The following is a 22,463-nucleotide window of genomic DNA, read 5'->3' as shown; positions in this document are numbered from 1 at the left end:
CTTAGAACTACGTAACCCTAACTAACCTAAGGACATCACACACATCCATGCCCGAGGCAGGATTCGAACCTGCGACCGTAGCGGTCGCGCGGTTCCAGACTGTAGCGCCTAGAACCGCTCGGCCACACAGGCCGGCACCAGAGAGGTGCTCAAAAAACTTCATCGGACTGTTCTTCCTCACCAACCCTACAGCCCGGATCTCGAACATTCCGACTTCTGAATCTTTGACCCAATGAAGGATGCACTCAGCTGGAAGCAGAAAGTGGATGACGGGGTGGTTATTGATTCAGCAAGACGTTGGCTCTCACGTCGATCAGAGTGTCTCATTGAACGGAGGTCATGTTGAAAAATAGGATTTTGTAGCCATAGGAGTGGGGAGTATTACGGTATACTGGAATCCTGAATGAAACCAACCTGCTTACAGTAAAAAAAGTGTTACGCCCCTCGCTTCTGTGCTTAAGACCCCACTCACGTGTAGAGACCAGAGTGCAGAGTACTCACGCGCTCATGAGGTTGGGGTGGACGGCGCGGATGTGCTGCTGGAGGCTGGGCAGCCCGTCCACTGTGAGCGGGCAGTAGTGGCAGCGGCGGGGGCCCGCCAGGTGCTGGATGGCCGTGTGGCGGTGCCGCGTGGAGCGGCGGTGCGCCAGCGCCTCCGCGCTGCTGCCGAACTCCAGCGAGCACGCCGAGCAGAAGAACAGCTCCCGGCCGTGCGCCTGCACACACCCACACAGGCACCTGCATGCTAGGCTTTCAGGGGTAATACCACCTGCTACCTGAGACGACGTCCTCCCCTTGGGCGACATTGTCAAACAATGGATTCATACGTTATTAACAGGCATTTCCTCATCGGCTGTCCGTGAGATAACTTACCGGTTAGGAGTATTTTTATTAGTGATATGCCGTCTTCAGCGAAAATATTTTCTGTTTTAGTCCAGTGCGTTTCGGAACTATCACTCCATTCTCACGGACTACAATTGAGGGTTATATAAGCCTCCTCAGTTAATGAATCAGTAGCAAATTTACGACATAGTCGCTAGTTTCCCGCGAAAAAGCGACTCAGAGAAAACACAATTAAGCTGACGTGAATGATACACTACTGGCCATTAAAATTGCTACACCACGAAGATGACGTGCTACAGAGGTGAAATGTAACCGACAGGTAGAAGATGCTGTGACATGCAAATGATTAGCTTTTCAGACCATTTACACAAGGGTGGCGCCGGTAGCGACACCTACAACGTGCTGACATGAGGAAAGTTTCCAACCCATTTCTCATACAGAAACAGCAGTTCACCGGCATTGCCAGGTGAAACGTTGTTGTGATGCCTCGTGTAAGGAGCAGAAATGCGTACCATCACGTTTCCGACTTTGATAAAGGTCGGATTGTAGCCTATCCCGATTGCGGTTTATCGTATCGCGATATTGCTGCTCACGTTGGTCGAGATCCAATGACTGCTAGCACAATATGGAATCGGTGGGTTCAGGAGGGTAATACGGAACGCCGTGCTGGATCCCAATGGCCTCGTATCACTAGCAGTCGAGATGACAGGCATCTTATCAGCATGGCTGTAACGGATCGTGCAGCCACGTCTCGATCCCTGAGTCAACAGATAGGGACGTTTGCAAGACAACAACCATCTGCACGAACAGTTCGACGACGTTTGCAGCAGCATGGACTATCAGCTCGGAGACTATGGCTGCGGTTACCCTTGACGTTGCATCACAGACAGGAGCGGCTGCGATGGTGTACTCAACGACGAATCTGGGTGCACGAATGGCAAAACGTCATTTTTTCGGATGAATCCAGGTTCTGTCTACAGCATTATGATGGTCGCATCCGTGTTTGGCGACATAGCGGTGAACGCACATTAGAAGCGTGTATTCGTCATCGCCATTCTAGCGTATCACTCGGCGTGAGGGTATGAGGTGCCGTTGGTTACACGTCTCGGTCACCTCTTGTTCACATTGGCGGCACTTTGAACAGTGGACGTTACATTTCAGATGTGTTACGACCCGTGGCTCTACCCTTTATTCGATCCCTGCGAAACCCTACATTGCAGCAGGATAATGCACGACCGCATGTTGCAGGTCCTGTACGGGCCTTTCTGGACACAGAAAATGTTCGACTGCTGCCCTGGCCAGCAAATTCTACAGATCTTTCACCAATTGAAAACGTCTGGACAGCTGTACCTGTACACGCCATCCAAGCTCTGTTTGACTCAATGCCCAGGCGTATGAAGGCCGTTATTATGGCCAGAGGTGGTTGTTCTGGGTACTGATTTCTCAGGACCTATGCACCCAAATTGCGTGAAAATGTAATCACATATCAGATCTAGTATAATATATTTGTCCAATGAATACCCATTTATCATCTGCATTTCTTCTAGGTGCAGCAATTTTAATGGCCAGGAGTGTAGTTCCCTCCCGCCGGAGGTTCGAGTCCTCCCTCGGGCATGCATGTGTGTGTTACAAGGGAACCTCTCCATCGCACCCCCCCTCAGATTTAGTTATAAGTTGGCACAGTGGATAGGCCTTGAAAAACTGAACACTGATCAACCGAGAAAACAGGAAGAAGTTAGGTGGAACTATGAAAAAATAAGCAAAATATACAAACTGAGTAGTCCATGCGTAACATAGGTAACATCAAGGATAATTGGGGCACAGGAGCGCTGTGGTCCCGTGGTTAGCGTGAGCAGCTGCGAAACGAGAGGTCCTTGGTTCGAGTCTTCCCTCGACTTAAAAATTTTATTTTTTATTTTCAGACAATTATCAAAGTTCACGCACTCACATATAATCAACTTCGCTCTCCAAAATTCCAGGACATGTTCGAATTTCCTTGGACATATGCAGGATTTGACGGTCTACACACGGAAATATTTGAAAACGTTAAAAACATGTTTTGACAGAGCACAGGGAAAACTGTGCGACTGTGAAACTGTTGCATTCATTTGTTGCAGTTTATGTGACAAACTCTTTATGTTTTCATCACTTGTTTGGGAGTGATTATCACATCCACAAGAAAACCTAAATCGTGCAAGGTAGAAGAATCTTTTTACCCATTCGCCAAGTGTACAAGTTAGGTGGGTCGACAACATATTCCTGTCATGTGACGCACATGCCGTCACCAGTCTCGTATAGAATACATCAGACATGTTTTCCTGTGGAGGAATCGGTTGACGCCCGCATCTCGTGGTCGTGCGGTAGCGTTCTCGCTTCCCACGCCCGGGTTCCCGGGTTCGATTCCCGGCGGGGTCAGGGATTTTCTCTGCCTCGTGATGGCTGGGTGTTGTGTGCTGTCCTTAGGTTAGTTAGGTTTAAGTAGTTCTAAGTTCTAGGGGACTTATGACCACAGCAGTTGAGTCCCATAGTGCTCAGAGCCATTTGAACCATTTTTGAATCGGTTGACCTATGACCTTGCGATCAGATGTTTTCGGTTCCCATTGGAGAGGCACGTCCTTCCGTCTACTAATCGCACGGTTTTGCGGTGCGGTCGCAAAACACAGACACTAAACTTATTACAGTGAACAGAGACGTCAATGAACGAACGGACAGATCATAACTTTGCTAAAATAAAAAAAGTAAACTTTTCACTCGAGGGAAGACTTGAACCAAGAACCTTTCATTCCGCAGTTTCTCACGCTACCCACGGGACCACGGCACTCCTGAGCTCGCACTATCCTTGATGTTGCTTATCGTGCACATGGACTACTCAGTTTGTATATTTTGCTTATTTTTTTCACAGTTCCACACAACTTCTTCCTGATTTCTCGATAGATCTGTGTTCAGTTTTTCAAGGCCTATCCACTGTGCCAATTTATAACTAAATCTGAGGGGGGTGCGATGGGGAGGTTCCCTTGTTAGCATAAGTCAGTTTACGTAGTGTGTAAGTCTAGGGACCGATGACCTTAGCAGTTTGGTCCCTTAGGAATTCGCACACATTTGAACATTTTTTTGATGATAGTTGTTCATTTGCCCACGAAATATTTGTCTCCTGCATCGATGAAAAACTTTCACATTCAAATAATGTAACACTTTTACGGCTGTATTACATTAAAATTTGTGAATCTAGAGTGTATTAAAGAATCAGAGCTCGTAATATTACTGTTTACATAACAGGTGAGTTTCAATAAATTTATTCAAATCAGTGACCGTTAAAAAATTTTTACATTCTTGCACATGATTTGTCATGCTTACTAGCACAGTGTCTGACTAAAACTACTCGTCACAATTTTTGTTAATTCTTTCGACAAATACATAATTTATGTATTTCACTGTCTTATGAATCAGTATTGTAATTTTAAAGTTGCAGTTGTTGTTCCAAAACGCGTTGGAAAATAAAATAATGTAACTGAATATGGCGTATTACTAATAAAAAGATAGCTAAATTACTCGTCACAATTTTTGCTATTTATATTGATACGTATATAATTTACACATTCGAGTATCCTATGAATCAATATTATCATGGCGATATCGTATATGAAGTTCCAAAATATGTTGGACTAAAACAGAAAAATGAATTATTTTTACTGAAGATATGTACTATTAATAAAAATATTCCTAAATTACTTGTCACGATTTTTCCAATTTCTGTTGATGAATACATAACGTCTACACTTGAATATCTCGTGAATCAATATTATCATGGTAGGGCTGGACTTGTTCCAAAAAACGTTGGACTAAAACAGTAAAATAAAATGTTTTCACTGAAGATGTAATCCTAGAAAACATTTCTATCCTATGAGATTGCTAATTTACACCTAACTCTGAAGAAAGGCGCATTGACATGTAGAGTAAACGTATAATATGTTTTACACTGTGCACGTTAGATTCAAATGGTTCAAATGGCTCTGAGCACTATGGGACTCAACTGCTGTGGTTATAAGTCCCCTAGAACTTAGAACTACTTAAACCTAACTAACCTAAGGACAGCACACAACACCCAGCCATCACGAGGCAGAGAAAATCCCTGACCCCGCCGGGAATCGAACCCGGGAACCCGGGCGTAGGAAGCGAGAACGCTACCGCACGACCACGAGATGCGGGCTGTGCACGTTAGAAGCTAGATATATAGATAGATAGGTAGACAGACATACAGATCGAGAGATCGATTTGCTTTTCCTGTCCATAGTCAGGAGATCTCCAAGACGTTGAGTACGTTCTAAAACAAAATGCATAATACATATTTACAACAGAAGAGATACGCAAATTGTAATTGTACATATCCACATGAAAAAATCGTCAAGAAAATAGAATACATGAAATATTGCCATTAAAATTTAAAAACAAAATTGTCACACACTGTCCAATGCACAAACAGTAAACAGCAGAAGATAATTTTGCTACACTTACTTACACAGACAGCATCAGCCATTTGGTAGAGAGGGAAGTAGTATGTCCTTGAGCAGTTCGTATACACTGACCAGCCACAACATTATGAGCATCTACGTAATAACCTGTATGTCCACCTCTGGCACAGACAACAGCAGCGTCACATCATGACATGGAAGGACTGAGGCCTTGGCAGGTCTCTGGAGGAAGTTAGCACCAAATCTGCACACACGTCACCTAATTCCCGTAAAATCCGGCGAGGAGGGCCTTTCTACCTGATGCCATGTTCAATGACATCTCAGATGTGTTCAATAGGGTTCAGATCTGGCAAGTTGGGGGATAGCACATCATTTGGAACTCTCCACTGTGTTCCTCGAACCACTCAGTCACACTCCTGTCCATGTGACATCGAGCATTATCTTGCTGGAAAATGTCACAGCTTTTGGAAAACATGATCGTCATGAAGGGGTATACGAGGTCTGAAACCAGTGTACGATACTCCTTGGCTATCATGGTGCCTTGCCTGAGCTCTACTGGATGCCTATTTGAACGTCCCCCAGAGCATAAAAGAGCCGCTGCCGGCTTGTCTCCATCCCACGGTACAGGTAGCAAGGAGCTGTCCCGCTGGGAGATGATGGATTCGTGTCCTCCCACTAGCATGGTGAAGGAGGTATTATGATTGATCATACTATGCAACACTTTCTCACTAACCAACAGCCAGTGCCGATGGTCATGTGCCCACCTCATCTGTAGTTTTGTATGTCATGGTGTTAACTTTCGCACATGAATGGGCCATCGGCTGCAGAGGCCCATCAATGGAAGCGTTCAGTGCACTGTGTGTTCAGACACACTTGTACTCTGTTCAGCATTAAAGCCTGATGATAGTTCCGGACACATTTCACAGCCATTCCTGTTTTACCAGTCTGCCCAGCTTATTATGTCAGAAATCTGTAATGAGAGATGGCCACCCAAGTCCACGACGTCTGGATGTGGTTTTACCTTGATTTCACGATGTCTTGAAGTCTCTCATCACACTAGTCCTCGAACAACAGACAAGCTGTCCAGTTTCCAAAACGCTCATGCTGAGTATATGGGCCATCACAATCTGCCACCAGTCAAACTCAGATAGATCACATGCCTTGGACAGTCCACCACACAGACAGCACATTCACTGATACTAAACATGCTGCCAGCCGGGTGGTCGAGCGGTTCTAGGCGCTACAGTCTGGAATCGCGCGACCGCTACGGTCGAAAGTTCGAATACTGCCTCGGGCATCGACTTGTGTGATGTCCTTAGGTTAGTTAGTTTTAGGTAGTTCTGAGTTCTAGGGGACTTATGACCTCAGAAGTTAAGTCCCATAGTGCTCAGAGCCATTTGAACCTTTTGAACTAAACGTGCTCTGTGTGGCTGACTATCAGTCATTCCTCACCAGGTTTATGTCGATAGTAGGTCCGTGGCCATAATATTCTGGCTGATGAGTTTAAATGATGAAACATAGCGAAACCCTAATTATATGCATCGGTAATGTGTAAGTTCCAGAGTAGTTTGAGGTCAATTTTGAGGTCTACATATTTTACCAATTCGCACCAGGGAGGTCCCATCTGTGTAGAGAGAGATGACGTTTGGAAGTTCCTCCTGGCAGTGAACATAATAGCGTTGCATTTCTGTGGATTAATTTTTATTCTCCAGAAGTTACACCACTGAGTAATTAGTCAAGGTGCCACTACAGGCGCATGACAATGTGATTTGGGTTTCGGTGACTGGAATAGAAAGCTGTATCATCTCTGAAGAGTGTGAGATGAATGTAGCCTTTTTTGGGACGTTGTTTTTGTTGCGGTCTTCAGTCCTGAGACTGGTTTGATGCAACTCTCCATGCTACTCTATCCTGTGCAAGCTCCTTCATCTCCCACTACGTACTGCAGCCTACATCCTTCTGAATCTGCTTAGTGTATTCATCTGTTGGTCTCCCTCTAAAATTTTTACCCTCCATGCTGCCCTCCAATACTAAATTGGTGATCCCTTGATGCCTCAGAACATGTCCTACCAGCCGATCCCTTATTCTAGTGAAGTTGTGCCACAAACTCCTATTCTCCCCAATTCTATTCAATACTTTCTCATTAGTTATGTGATCTACCCATCTAATCTTCAGCATTCTTCTGTAGCACCACATTTCGAAAGCTTCTATTCTCTTCTTGTCCAAACTATTTATCGTCCATGTTTCACTTACATACATGGCTACACCCCATAGAAATACTTTCAGAAACGACTTCCTGACACTTAAATCTATGCTCAATGTTAACAAATTTCTCTTCTTCAGAAACGCTTTCCTTGCCATTGCCAGTCTACATTTTATATCGTCTCTACTTTGCCCATCATCAGTTATTTTGCTCCCCAAATAGCAAAATTCCTTTACTACTTTAGGTGTCTCATTTGCTAATACCCTCAGAATCATCCGATTTAAGTCGTCTAAATTCCTTGATCCTCGTTTTGCTTTTCTTGATGTTCATCTTATATCCTCCTTTCAAGACACTATCCATTCCGTTCAACTGCTCTTCCAAGTCCTTTGCTGTCTCTGACAGAATTACAATGTCATCGGCGAACCTCAAAGTTTTATTTCTTCTGCATGGATTTTAATACCTACTCCGAATTTTTCTTTTGTTTCCTTTACTGCTTGCTCAGTATACAGATTGAATAACACTGGGGAGAGGTTACAACCTTGTCTCACTCCCTTCACAACCACTGCTTCCCTTTCATGTCCCTCGACTCTTATAACTGCCATGTGGTTTCTGTACAATGTGTAAACAGCCTTTCGCTCCATGTATTTTACCCCTCCCACCTTCAGAATCTGAGAGAGAGTATTCTAGTCAGCATTGTCGAAAACTTTCTCTAAGTCTACAATTGCTAGAAACGTAGGTTTGTCTTTTCTTAATCTAGCTTCTAAGATAAGTTGTAGGGTCAGTATTGCCTCACGTGGTCCAATGCTTCTACAGAATCCAAACAGATCTTCCCCGAGGTCGGCTTCTACCAGTTTTTCCATTCGTCTGCAGAGAATTCGCGTTAGTATTTTTCAGCTGTGACTTATTAATCTGATAGTTCGGTAATTTTTACATCTGTCAACACCTGCTTTCTTTGGGATATCGTTAGTATAAATACTGTATAGTTTGGGGTCCAGGGCAGAACTCTGGGGTACCCCTGCTTCTCTTGGTTCAAAATGGTTCAAATGGCTCTGAGCACTTTGGGACTTAACTTCTGAGGTCATCAGTCCCCTAGACCTTAGAACTACTTAAACCTAACTAACCTAAGGACATCACACACATCCATGCCCGAGGCAGGATTCGAACCTGCGAACGTAGCGGTCGCGCGGTTCCAGACTGTAGCGCTTAGAACCGCTCGGCCACTCCGGCCGGCTCTTCTCTTGGCTTAATGATACTTTTTCACTAGTCTGATGTAAGAAAAAGTTTCCTATTGCCTAAGAAAGACGTCAGAATTTTGATTATGTGAAGGGGATATCTGATTAATGTAGCTTGTGTATCTACATCTACATCTACATACATACTCCGCAAGCCCCTGACGGTGTGTGGCGGAGGGTACCTTGAGTACCTCTATCGGTTCTCCCTTCTATTCCAGTCTCGTACTGTTCGTGGAAAGAAGGATTGCCGGTATGCTTCTGTGTGGGCTCTAATTGCTCCTATTTTATCCTCACGGTCTCTTCGCGAGATATACGTAGGAGGGAGCAATATACTGCTTGACTCTTCGGTGAAGGTATGTTCTCGAAACTTCAACAAAAGCCCATACCGAGCTACTGAGCGCCTCTCCTGCAAAGTCTTCCACTGGAGTTTATCTATCATCTCCGTCACGCTTTCGCGATTACTAAATGATCCTGTAACGAAGGGTGCTGCTCTCCGTTGGATCTTCTCTATCCCTTCTATCAACCCTATCTGGTATGGATCCCACACTGCTGAGCAGTATTCAAGCAGTGGGCGAACAAGCGTACTGTAACCTACCCACTTTGTTTTCGGATTGAATTTCCTTAGGATTCTTCCAATGATTCTGAGTCTGGCATCTGCTTTACCAGCGATCAACTTTATATGATCATTCCATTTTAAATCACCCCTAATGCGTACTCCCAGATAATTTATGGAAATAACTGCTTCCAGTTGCTGGCCTCTATATTGCAGCTAAATGATAAGGGATCTATTTTTCTATGTATTCGCAGACATTACACTTGTCTACGTTGAGATTCAATTGCCATTCCCTGCACCATTCGTCAATTTGCTACAGATCCTCCTGCATTTCAGTACAATTTTCCATTGTTACAACCTCTCGATATACCACAGCATCATCCGCAAAAAGCCTCAGTGAACTTTCGATGTCATCCACAAGGTCATTTATGTATATTGTGAATAGCAACGGTCCTTCGACACTCCCCTGCGGCTCACCTGAAATCACTCTTACTTCGGAAGGCTTCTCTCCATTGAGAATGACATGCTGCGTTCTGTTATCTAGGAACTCTTCAATCCAATCACACAATTGGTCTGATAGTCCATATGCTCTTACTTTGTTCATTAAACGACTGTGGGGAACTGTATTGAACGCTTTGCGGAAGTGAAGAAACACAGCATCTACCTGTGAACCTGTGTGTATGGCCCTCTGAGTCTCGTGGACGAATAGCGCGAGCTGGGTTTCACACGACCATCTTTTTCGAAACCCATGCCGATTCCTACAGAGTAGATTTCTAGTCTCCAGAAAAGTCATTATACTCGAACATAATACGTGTTCAAAAATTCTACAACTGATCGACGTTAGAGACGTAGGTCTATAGTTCTGCACTTCTGTTCGACGTACCTTCTTGAAAATGGGGATGACCTGTGCCCTCTTCCATTCCTTTGGAACGCTACGCTCTTGTAGAGACCTGCGGTACACCGCTGCAAGAAGGGGGGCAAGTTCCTTCGCGTATTCTGTGTAAAATCGAACTGGTATCCCATCAGGTCCAGTGGCCTTTCCTCTTTTGAGCGATTTTATTTGTTTCTCTATCCCTCTGTCGTCTATTTCGATATCTACCATTTTGTCATCTGTGCGAGGATTTAGAGAAGGAACTAGAGTGCAGTCTTCCTCTGTGAAACAGCTCTGGAGAAAGACATTTAGTATTTCGGCCTTTAGTCTGTCATCTTCTGTTTCAGTACCATTTTGGTCACAGAGTTTCTGGTTTTGATCCACCTACAACTTTGACATAAGACATATGCCATCGTGTCAAACACAACCGAAGGCCTCCTCCATATCTAAAGCTTTCTGTATTAGAACTGCAGTGGTGGGGGGCGGCTTACCTTCTTGACGTGTCGCTGAAGCTCGCCCCACGACTGGCAGCGCAGGCTGCACTGGGCGCAGCTGCGGAGGCACGGCCTGGCCACCCTCTGCATCAGCCGCAGCGCGCGGAAGTGGCCGCGGCGGCGGGCGTGCGCCAGCACCTGCGCGCGCAGCTGGAAGCGCCGGCCGCAGTCGGCGCACCACGGCAGGCGGCGGCGCCGAACCTCGACGGGCAGCGAGCCGGCGGCCGCCGCCACCAACTCGCCGTGCGCCTGCGAGCGCAGGTGGCCCAGCAGGGCGGCCGCGCTGTCACACGAGGCGCGGCACAGCGAGCACCAGTAGTCGCCCTGCAACTGCGCGGCACCCCTCTCACGTCACCACCTAACCCTTTATTCAGCACACACAAAAATATTGTGAAGAAAAAGTACCGAGTTCATTAATTATACTGAAGCGTTAAAGAAACTGGTATACACATACGTATTCAAATACAGAGCCGCGTGGTTCAGATGGCTCTAAGCGCTGTGGGAGTTAACATCTCAGGTCATCAGTCCCCTAGACTTAGAACTACTTAAACCTAACTAACCTAAGGACATCACACACATCCATGATCGAGGCAGGATTCGAACTCCTGTTTTTGTAACAAGTGCACCTTGTCATCCCTTGGATATCCATAGCTACTCTTATGCACTAAGTGGTCATATTGCTGCGTACATATTCGAAATCTGTCCATAATGGCTTTTTTTACTGTGTGGCACACGATCGTCCATGTACGTAACTATGTTTAGTACCTGCTCCTTGGACAACAATTGTCCTTTAATGTGTTTCACTGGAGATGCGAGATGTGGCTCCTGGTCCGACAAGGACGATGAGCTACAGGGCTTGACACCTGTTTCAATATAACTTTTATTGTTGAGCACTTATTGTCATCATTGTACTCCTCATTTACAATCTTCACACAGTCGAATGTATACGATACCACACTTTCCGTGACTCATCTTGTAGAAACGCTAATATTTCATCTGCCAAATTCTTTGGATTCCTTTCTGACAAAATGTCAGCTTCTGTAGTTGTTGCTGTAGATACAATGCAATATTTGCTTTGTATATCGTTGCTGTTGCTCTGCTTTGTATCAATACCACTAGCACTGTAGCACTTTTGTTAGTTACACGTCGACTAAGCAGTTCAACTACACTCCGTAGCCTCATTCTGTGCTCACCATTGGATAACTACAGGGTGAAAACTATTTAAACCGACAAACTCTGGGAGGTTGTAGGGGACATCAAAACAAATACTTTTCCCTAAAGTCATTTTTTCCTATGAGTATTATTTAAACCGGTGGAGGCCTATTGCGCTCTTCAGTTGTTAGAGGCCGTATTACGATCTTTAGTTGTTAGAGGGCGTATTACGATCTTCAGTTGTAGGCAACTGCTGTCCACCAGTGTTGTAGTGCACTTCTCTCTGTTTACTAATGGAGCGATACACCTGGAGTGAGTACACTGATATGGTTGGTGCGTACTACGTAGCGCACCACAACAGACGAGCTGCACAGTGGGTTTATCAACAACAATATTCTAATCACCGTATCCCGCATCATACGACCTTTGCTGCTGTGTACCAATGTCTGTGTGAGACTGGGTCATTTAGCTGATTACCTGGACAGGGACGCTGTCGCACGGTAAGAATGCTGCAATTTGAGGAAGCTGTCTTGCAGCTTGTGGAGTGGGATCCTTCAATCAGCACTCGTGCAATTGCACGTAACATGAGGATGAATAAAAAGAATGTAAGAACAGTCCTTCGAGAACAATGGTTACGTCCATTTCACTTACAGTGTGTCCACAACCTGGAACCAGTTGATTATCAACCAGAGCACAGTTTTCACAGTGGTACCTGGAACAGTGTGAAATGCATCCTACATTTCCATCCTCTGTGTTGTTTACCGATGAAGCAACGTTCGGGCGTGATGGAGTCTTCAACATGCACAATCAGTGTATTTGGAGTGAGGATAACCCACATGCCACAGTTACTAGCGCTCATCAAGTGCGGTTCTTCGTTAATGTGTGGATCGGTGTTGTTGGGGTCCGTTTAATTGGGCAGTATCTGATACCTAGGCCATTAAATGGCAGGCACTATTATAATTTTCTCGCCAGAGCATTGCCAGAATTGCTGGAAGACGTCCCGCTCCCTACAAGACAACGCATGTGGCTCCAACATGACGGGGCGCCGGCACATTTCAGTTGTCGTGTGCGTCGATTCCAGGACCGACGGTTCCCAGAATCGTGGATTGGCAGAGGTGGTCCTGTACCATGGCCTGCTCTATCCCCAGTTATGTTCCCTTTGGACATTTTTGTGTGGGGAGAGATGCGCAACCTTGTTTACACAACCCCTATTGCATCACAAGAGGATCTGGTTGCCCGGATAGTAGCAGCAGCAGGAACAATTCAGGATACTCCAGGGGTTTATGCCCGTGTCAGACAGATCATGACATGACGGTGTAACCTTTGTTTACGTGTCAATGGAGGCATTTTTGAAAATCAACTGTAATTGAAATTGGGTTGTGTTAATGTGTTGTCTCTTGGACATAAAAAAATGGGAAAGTGTTGGTTGGTTTAATTAAAGAGAAATCTTCCTCTACCGATTTAAATACTGCTCATAGGAAAAAATGACATTAGGGAAAAATATTTGTTTTGATGTCCCCTACAATCTCCCAGAGTTTGTCGGTTTAAATATTTTTCACCCTGTATAGTCTCGCCGCCTGTTGCCATTAGCCGCCAATATTGTTGTTGCAAAGTAGACAATATGTTGGGCGTCGAGTACTGTAAACATCACTGGCCTTTTGCGACCTCACACTCGAGGAATTCCTGATGAGTTTAATAAAAGGTACTTCAGCTTACACTTCCAGAGCGTATCATAAAAATTACAGTTTATCTCACGTGAACTTGTACATTAAGAACTTTTCGTAAAAATACCCTAAAAATATTAATAGTCGAAGACTATCCTCATGACTGGGGCCCCAAAATATGCATATGACTGCGTAATGGAATTGCCATCTCCCTTCAACGCTCTAGTTCCAAAACCCTGGGTGTGGCTTGTAAAAGCAAAGAACGCTCTGTCATCAGACTACTAATAAATCAGTGTCTCAGTTTCATACAGCAATCACTAATTAAAAAATATTGCACTGCACTCAGTTGGAAATGAGATAAAATAATCTCAGTCTAACTCAGTTTCGTAGGTTTATAAAAGATACGATTGACTATGGAATTAACAGCAGATTATGTTCCCCCTCTTCGTAATAACTTCTGTCATCTAAAAGAATTAAATTATTACTAGCTTCAGTAGACCTGGCTTGGTGGTAAAATATAAAGTCGTCAGTCAGCAGTGCTCGATACAATTTATAGGATGTGCATGACTGTGGCCTGCTTCATTGTGCACATCAAACTGTGCAAGATAGATTACAGTGATTTCTGTGGAACCAGTGGATGGTTGCTTAACTTCAAATAGTGCTACAGAATTGGGAGACGTAAGATAAAGAAATTTCAAGCAAAGCGTCGATTTGACGATGGACAGCAAACTTCAGAATCAGCACGAAAATTTGTAGATGAGATAAACAAACTCATCCCATCGTTCAGTAAGGAATATGGTTTCTTCTCCGACCAGTCGGGATTTGAAGAGGAAACGCATAGAAGTGCATAAAAAGTGAACTCTGGACATCAGAGGTACCAAGAGAGTTGTATCGAGATCAACTAACATCAATGCCTTAACGCCTCTGTACAGAGTTACGTTGACTGTTAATATCGATGGTAAATTGTCTACAAAGTTATTTATTGTGCTGTGAGAAATTGGTGGTTCCCTGTCCCTTACCACTCTTTCTCATGTGCATGATCTTGCAAGCACAGTACGGAATACTTACGTCACAGCAAGCATGAGTGGGAAAATAGGAGTAAGAGAACTACAACTATGGTATGAGCACTGCTTTTGGCCACTAGCTGGTCAAAATAACTTGCTTTTGCTTGAATCCTGGAGTGCATATAAACATCACACTCCTTGAGAGCAAACTATCCCTAGGACAGATTCAGCGTCTGGATGTTTGTTTTTCCATGCCTATGAAACATATTATCGGACTATCTACAGCTGCACCTTAAAGTATAGCCAGTTTCACGATAAGATCCATGATAGACTGTTTTGCGTTCGGTTGCATGCCATCATTTCTCATCACTTTGTAACACCAATATTATTCAACAAACATCAAAAAAAGTTTTGCATCACCCTGGTTCCTAGAACTCCTGAAGGTAGACGTTGACTGTGGATACTGTATCATAGAGACAGTCCCTTTGACTGTTCAGAGACGTTACTAAACCCACCCAAAGATGTAAACAACCATGCATGAGCAGCTTTTATTAGATGGAGGGGGTCCGACAGCCGATCACTTCGAGCCATCCACCAGGAAGGAGGTACACGCCTAGACGGTCAATACTGCAGTTCGATTGTGTCCGCATTGTTACTTTGTGCCAAGAAGGGCTCTCAACAAGGGAAGTGTCAAGGCGTCTCGGAGTGAAACAAAGCGATGTTGTTCAGACATGGAAGAGATACAGAGAGACAGGAACTGTCGATGACATGCCTCGCTCAGGCCGCCCAAGGGCTACTACTGCAGTGGATGACCGCTACCTACGGAATATGGCTCGGAGAAACCCTGACAGCAACGCCACCATGTTGAATAATGCTTTTCATGCAGCCACAGGACGTCGTGTTACGACTTAAACGTCCATGGCGAGTTACACCTTTGCAACCATGACATGATACAGCGCAGTACAACAATATGCCGAATGGACCGCTCAGAATTGGTATCACGTTCTCTTCACTGATGAATGTCTCATACACCTTCAACCAGACAATTGTTGGAGACATGTTTGGAGGCAATCCGGTCAGGCTGAACGCCTTAGACACACTGTTCAAATGGTTCAAATGGCTCTGAGCACTATGAGACTTAACTTCTGAGGTCATCAGTCTCCTAGAACTTAGAACTAGTTAAACCTAACTAACCTAAGGCCCGAGAAAGGATTCGAACCTGCGACCGTAACGGTCGCGCGGTTCCAGACTGTTGCGCCTAGAACCGCTCGGCCACCCAGGCTAGCAGACACACTGACCAGAGAGTGTAGCAAGGTGGATGTTTCATGATGTTTTGGGGTGGCATTATGGGGGGGGGGGGGGGCGACGTACGCCGCTGGTGGCCATGGAAGGCGACGTAATGGCTTACGATACGTGAATGCCATCCTCCGACCGATAGTGCAACCATATCAGCAGCATACTGGTGAGGCATTCGTCTTCGAGGACGACAATTCGCGCCCCCATCGTGACATATTGTGAATGACTTCCTTCAGGATAACGACAGTTCTCGATTAGAGTTGCCAGCATGTTCTCCAGACATGATCCCTATAAATCATGTCTGGAATAGATTGAAAAAGGCTGTTTATGGACAATATGCCCCACCAACCACTCTGAGGGATCTACGCCGAATCGCCGTTGGGGAGTGGGACAATATGGACCAACTGTGCCTTGATGAACTTGTGGATGGTATGCCACGACGAATACAGGCATGCATCAATGCAAGAGATCGTGCTACTGGGTACTAGAGGTACCGGTGTGTACAGCAATCTGGACCACCATCTCCGAAGGTCTCGTTGTATGGTGGTACAACATGCAATGTGTGGTTTTCATGAGCAATAAAAAGGACGGAAATGGTGTTTATGTTGATGTCTATTCCAATTTTCTGTACAGGTTCCCGAACTCTCAGAACCGAGGTGATGCAAAACTTTTTTTGATGTCTGTATATGGATTCTTTAGGAGTGGACATCTAACTGAACGTCCTACGTGGATTGTAACTCCCAAGGAGTTTGCCTTCGATCTTGATGGTGCAAACCTTTTGCACCCTCTGGCATGCCAATTTTCATTCAGTGTTCATGGCGCAAGTTAAAGGTTTGTTTTGAACATTTCTTGAATGTTGATGATGTCCATTTTGTGTAGTGCAATACATACATCCCATAGAAGGTTGACCTCTGCACCTCCTGGACACACATTTCCTGTTGTCCTCCTGATGCACATGGTGATTCATTAGCAGCTAATATTCTTATGTCATAATTGTTAACACAACACTTTCGAAAGAGCCTTACTAAAGACTAACTTGAGACAAACCTAGAAGCGACAGTTGCAGCGACTTACCTCTGTGTCGCGCTGACGGTGCTCACGGGAGCGGACGTGTTGCTCGAGATTGTGGGAAGTGTTGAAGTAGAAGTGGCAGGGCTGGCAGCGGAAGGGCGCCAGCCTGGCGATGGCGGGCATGTGGCGCAGCACCAGCTGGCGGTGGAGCTGCGGCGCAGAGGCGGCGCCGCGCTGCCAGTGGTAGTGCGACAGCAGGTGCTGGCCCCACTGGTGGCGCTGCAGCCGCGCGCGGCACGCCTCGCACTGCGCCAGCCGCTTGTGCCGCTGGCGCTGGTGCTGCTGCGGCCGCGGCTCCTGAGCTGCTGCTGGCCTCTGCTTGGCGGTGGTGGTGGCAGGCGGCGGGGGGCTCGAGGGGGCCACGACTTGCGATGCCGCCTGGCGGTCTGCCTCTTCCTGCACGCAACATTTGCTGTCATCATGTATCTCCTGACCAGGAACAGAAGTGTCGGCACCATAGATACTGTCCTTTACAGTGCTAGAATCTTGATGGAAAAGAGGTTCTCACTGGCACAACCTGTGAATGACACAGTTGTTTAGCCTGTAGTTAGTGAGTCTTTCTGGGCATATGGTAACATCTCTTATGTAACATGACTATGTTACGTTTTTATTTCAAACCAATGCTCTTGCGTGCTTGCAAATGGTGTTTATGGGATGGTAGAAGACCTAGAGTCCTGTAGTTCTGGATTTTCATTGATTTCCCAACCTGCATCTATTATTATAGGTTTTAGCAGCAGAAATGCAGATTTATTTCCGTAAATCAGTTGGAATCACACAAAAGCAACACAAAGGGCCAAAGTGAGGAATGTATGGCACACCTTAAACACAGTGTGAAAATAAAGTCACACAAAGAATTTGCATTCAAATGTGAAGGACGTTTTGTATTGATGGCACAAACATTCAGGGCTGATGCAGAACAGCAAATGTCACAATTTTGATAAGAAAACCTGACCTGGAAATTAGTAGTCATAAGTAAAACCGAGGAAATTCAAATTTATTGTCGGCCTTTTGATGATGATAACCACCCATGTGGACACATGTTCTGTCTACACAAATATAAATTAAATTGCTCTGTTGCGGTTTATGTCTGTATGTTTGAGCCAATCTGTAGGGTTTATTATAGTTTCACGAATATACACTGAAGAATCAAAGAAAATGGTACACCTGCCTAATATTGTGTAGGGCCCCCGAGAGCACACAGAAGTGCCACTACACGATGTGGCATGGACTCGACTAATGTCTGAAGTAGTTCTCGAGGGAGTTGACACCATGAATCCTGCAGGGCTGTCCATAAATCCGTAAGAGTACGAGGGGTGGAGATCTCTTCTGAATAGCATGTTGCAAGACATCCAGATATGCTCAATAATCGATGTGGCGAGGACTTTCATGGACAGCTGAAGTGTTTAAACTCAGAACAGTGATCCTGGAGCCACTCTGTAGCAATTTTGGACGTGTGCGGTGTCGCACTGTAATGCTGGAGTTGCACTTGTCCGTCGGAATGCACAATGGACATGAATGAATGCAGGTGATCAGACACGGTGCTTACGTACGTGTCACCTATTAGAGTCGTATCTAGACAAATCAGGAGTCCCATATCACTCCTACTGCACGCGCCCCACACGATCACAGAGCCTCACCCAGCTCGAACAGTCCCCTGCTGACAGGCAGGGTCCATGGATTCATGAGGTTGTCTCCATACCCGAAACGTCCATCCGCTCGATACAATTTGAAACGAGAGTCGTCCAACAGGGCAACAAGTTTCTAGTTATCAACACTCCAATGTCCATGTTAGCGGACCCAGGCAAGGTGTACAGTTTTGTTTCGTGCAGTCATCAAGGATACACGAGTGAGCCTTTGGCTCCAAAAGCCCATATCAATGATGTTTCGTTGAATGGTTCGCATGCTGACACTTGTTGATGGCCCAACATTGAAATCTGCAGCAATTTGCGGAAGGGTTGCACTTCTGACACGTTAAACTATTCTCTTCAGCCATCGTAGGTCCCGTGCTTGCAGGATCTTTTTCCGGCCGCAGCGATGTTGGATATTTGACATTTTTGCGGATCGCTGATATTCACAGTACAGTCGTGAAATGATCGTAGGGGAAAATCACCACTGCATCGCAACCACAGAGATGCTGTGTCCCATCGCTCTTGCGCCGAGTATAACACCATCTTCAGACTCACTTAAATCTTGATAACCTACCACAGTAGCCACAGTAACCTGTTTAACAACTGTGCCAGACACTTGTTGTCTTATATAGGCGTTGCCGACCACAGCGCCGTTTTCTGCCTGTTTACATAGCTCTGTATTTGAATATGCATGCCTATACCAGTTTCTCTGGCGCTTCAGTGTATATATACTGACCAGGAAAGGATGTGTAAATAATTTATTAATTTTGTGCAAACTGGCTGAGCTGAATTAAAGTCCCGCAATACTGTGATAGTAATGTTGTTGCCTTCAAGCAATGAATGGCAGAACTTTTTGGAATCAAGTAAGTATTCCCATCTACACCTCCAGGCTGGAGTCAACTACCACTGATTGTGTTGGCTGCCACATGGTGCTCCATACCAGTGCGAGCTAGTAGTGCTGGGAGGTCGGTGCAAGTTACTGCTGACATCCTAAACGAGCTGAAATGCAGGACACATCAGATGTTGAGCTGATACGATCAGATATTATGATATGGAGTTAATGTTTAACAAGTAAGAAGGTAAATGCGGGAAACGTTCACACAGAAAATTCAGCTTGCACCAGATGCACTGGAGCCATGTGAGTAGCCTTGTGTTGAACTGGCGCTGAATTCAGGTGGAGTGTGTAAGGTGGTAGTTCACAGATCCCATCATTACCACGAGTTGTCAGTCCAAACAAGAATAGATATGGAACAGATAACATTTGTGCCTCCTGAACACTTTCCTGGTGTCTGCTGCTTACATTGTGTAAGTTATATGAAAGTGATGATATTCAGTTAACTAGTCCTACTCCCTGAATTTTAATCATAAGTTTATGCTGTGGTCTGTAAACAAAATTAAAACAGCAGAGGACAGTTCTTCTGGCTGTAGATACTACACTCCTGGAAATTGAAATAAGAACACCGTGAATTCATTGTCCCAGGAAGGGGAAACTTTATTGACACATTCCTGGGGTCAGATACATCACATGATCACACTGACAGAACCACAGGCACATAGACACAGGCAACAGAGCATGCACAATGTCGGCACTAGTACAGTGTATATCCACCTTTCGCAGCAATGCAGGCTGCTATTCTCCCATGGAGACGATCGTAGAGATGCTGGATGTAGTCCTGTGGAACGGCTTGCCATGCCATTTCCACCTGGCGCCTCAGTTGGATCAGCGTTCGTGCTGGACGTGCAGACCGCGTGAGATGACGCTTCATCCAGTCCCAAACATGCTCAATGGGGGACAGATCCGGAGATCTTGCTGGCCAGGGTAGTTGACTTACACCTTCTAGAGCACGTTGGGTGGCATGGGATACATGCGGACGTGCATTGTCCTGTTGGAACAGCAAGTTCCCTTGCCGGTCTAGGAATGGTAGAACGATGGGTTCGATGACGGTTTGGATGTACCGTGCACTATTCAGTGTCCCCTCGACGATCACCAGTGGTGTACGGCCAGTGTAGGAGATTGCTCCCCACACCATGATGCCGGGTGTTGGCCCTGTGTGCCTCGGTCGTACGCAGTCCTGATTGTGGCGCTCACCTGCACGGCGCCAAACACGCATACGACCATCATTGGCACCAAGGCAGAAGCGACTCTCATCGCCGAAGACGACACGTCTCCATTCGTCCCTCCATTCACGCCTGTCGCGACACCACTGGAGGCGGGCTGCACGATGTTGGGGCGTGAGCGGAAGACGGCCTAACGGTGTGCGGGACCGTAGCCCAGCTTCATGGAGACGGTTGCGAATGGTCCTCGCCGATACCCCAGGAGCAACAGTGTCCCTAATTTGCTGGGAAGTGGCGGTGCGGTCCCCTACGGCACTGCGTAGGATCCTACGGTCTTGGCGTGCATCCGTGCGTCGCTGCGGTCCGGTCCCAGGTCGACGGGCACGTGCACCTTCCGCCGACCACTGGCGACAACATCGATGTACTGTGGAGACCTCACGCCCCACGTGTTGACCAATTCGGCGGTACGTCCACCCGGCCTCCCGCATGCCCACTATACGCCCTCGCTCAAAGTCCGTCAACTGCACATACGGTTCACGTCCACGCTGTCGCGGCATGCTACCAGTGTTAAAGACTGCGATGGAGCTCCGTATGCCACGGCAAACTGGCTGACACTGACGGCGGCGGTGCACAAATGCTGCGCAGCTAGCGCCATTCGACGGCCAACACCGCGGTTCCTGGTGTGTCCGCTGTGCCGTGCGTGTGATCATTGCTTGTACAGCCCTCTCGCAGTGTCCGGAGCAAGTATGGTGGGTCTGACACACCGGTGTCAATGTGTTCTTTTTTCCATTTCCAGGAGTGTACATGTGCAAAGCCAGGGTGGGTCACTAGTTTTTGCAATAATTTCACACAATTTGCACAAAGTACTACATTCACAGCTTCTAATCAAAGTCACAGCCTACATATTCTATGCAGAAATGACTCTGTCACACAAAATTGTGCCATACCTACATGAGCAACCCAGCTGTCACTCAGCCAATGTCACAGACAGACAACAATTCGTGTCATGAAATCTTCTTCAGTTTCGACTCATATCTCGTATGCAAGACATTTTACATAACCCCCCAGGAACAACTGAGAGTCAAGAGCTCACAACAAGATGTGTAAAGTGAACTCAATGTCGAATACGTTAGACTCATATCAGTGCACAAAGATCAAGAGGGGCATCTTCCAACAACGTGGGGCATATGAACCGCAGATACAGTGGTCACTAATAATGTTAAGCAGGAGAAAGCCTGGTAAAAATTTCACTGCAAATCTGGTTCTTCGCAATTGTAACTTGAGGATTCTCTGTTGCACCTATTTGGCATGTCTTCATTGATGAAATGCGAATTATCCGAAAAAATTACGTACGGTGGAAAGCGACTGTCAATAATGCAGCACTGTAACAGCCTCTGGCTCAACACAATGCACGGTCTGATGTCAACAAGGTGGAGCACATGCTCTTTTTGTGAGTGGCTCGCTTGTAGATACTGCTCCCATATTACTTTCCATACTAGTGCAACTGATCGAGTGCTGGCTGAAAAATTCTAATCGGGACGAACAAAACCTGTTTCTTCCACGCCAGAAGTCCACACGGGTTGTTGTTCTCCCCAATAATTCTAATGTAGCAACATATTCCCCTGATCGTTGGCACAGCCTTGGAAACATGGTGAGCTTAAGATATTTTCTACTTAAAACTTATCTTTACTGCAGTTTCCATCTGCATGTTGAGACATGAATATCATGTACGCTAATTCCGTTACTTGGTTTAATTAGGGCTGGTACCTCAACTTGGAAATACTGCAATCATTCCTAACTTTTACATCAGAACTGTAATGCAAGTGGATACATCATTCCAGATGAAGTGCGTTATTGTAGTTTCATGTCCTTTGCTACTCTAGAATGCTGGCAACTACTTCTCCCTAAATAAAAATGGAAGTCTATGTGTG

The 22,463-nt window shown here is 45.8% G+C and overlaps 1 protein-coding gene across 1 annotated transcript in view; it reads right to left on the bottom strand.

The window, feature by feature from the left end:
- Positions 1 to 22,463, bottom strand: part of LOC126227854 (zinc finger protein 628) — an 830,164-nt gene that overhangs the window by 430,006 nt on the left and 377,695 nt on the right. The window contains exons 6-9 of the mRNA XM_049942260.1: positions 17,162 to 17,245; positions 16,853 to 17,131; positions 10,660 to 10,992; positions 502 to 716 (exon numbers count right to left, since the gene is read on the bottom strand). Coding sequence (XP_049798217.1) covers positions 502 to 716; positions 10,660 to 10,992; positions 16,853 to 17,131; positions 17,162 to 17,245 — 911 coding nt within the window. The remainder of the gene's footprint in view (positions 1 to 501; positions 717 to 10,659; positions 10,993 to 16,852; positions 17,132 to 17,161; positions 17,246 to 22,463) is intronic.

Source organism: Schistocerca nitens, chromosome 1, assembly GCF_023898315.1.
Source record: "Schistocerca nitens isolate TAMUIC-IGC-003100 chromosome 1, iqSchNite1.1, whole genome shotgun sequence".
NCBI lineage: Eukaryota > Metazoa > Arthropoda > Insecta > Orthoptera > Acrididae > Schistocerca > Schistocerca nitens.
The sequence above is the reverse complement of the archived record's forward strand: the minus strand, read 5'-3'. Positions and strand labels throughout refer to the sequence as shown.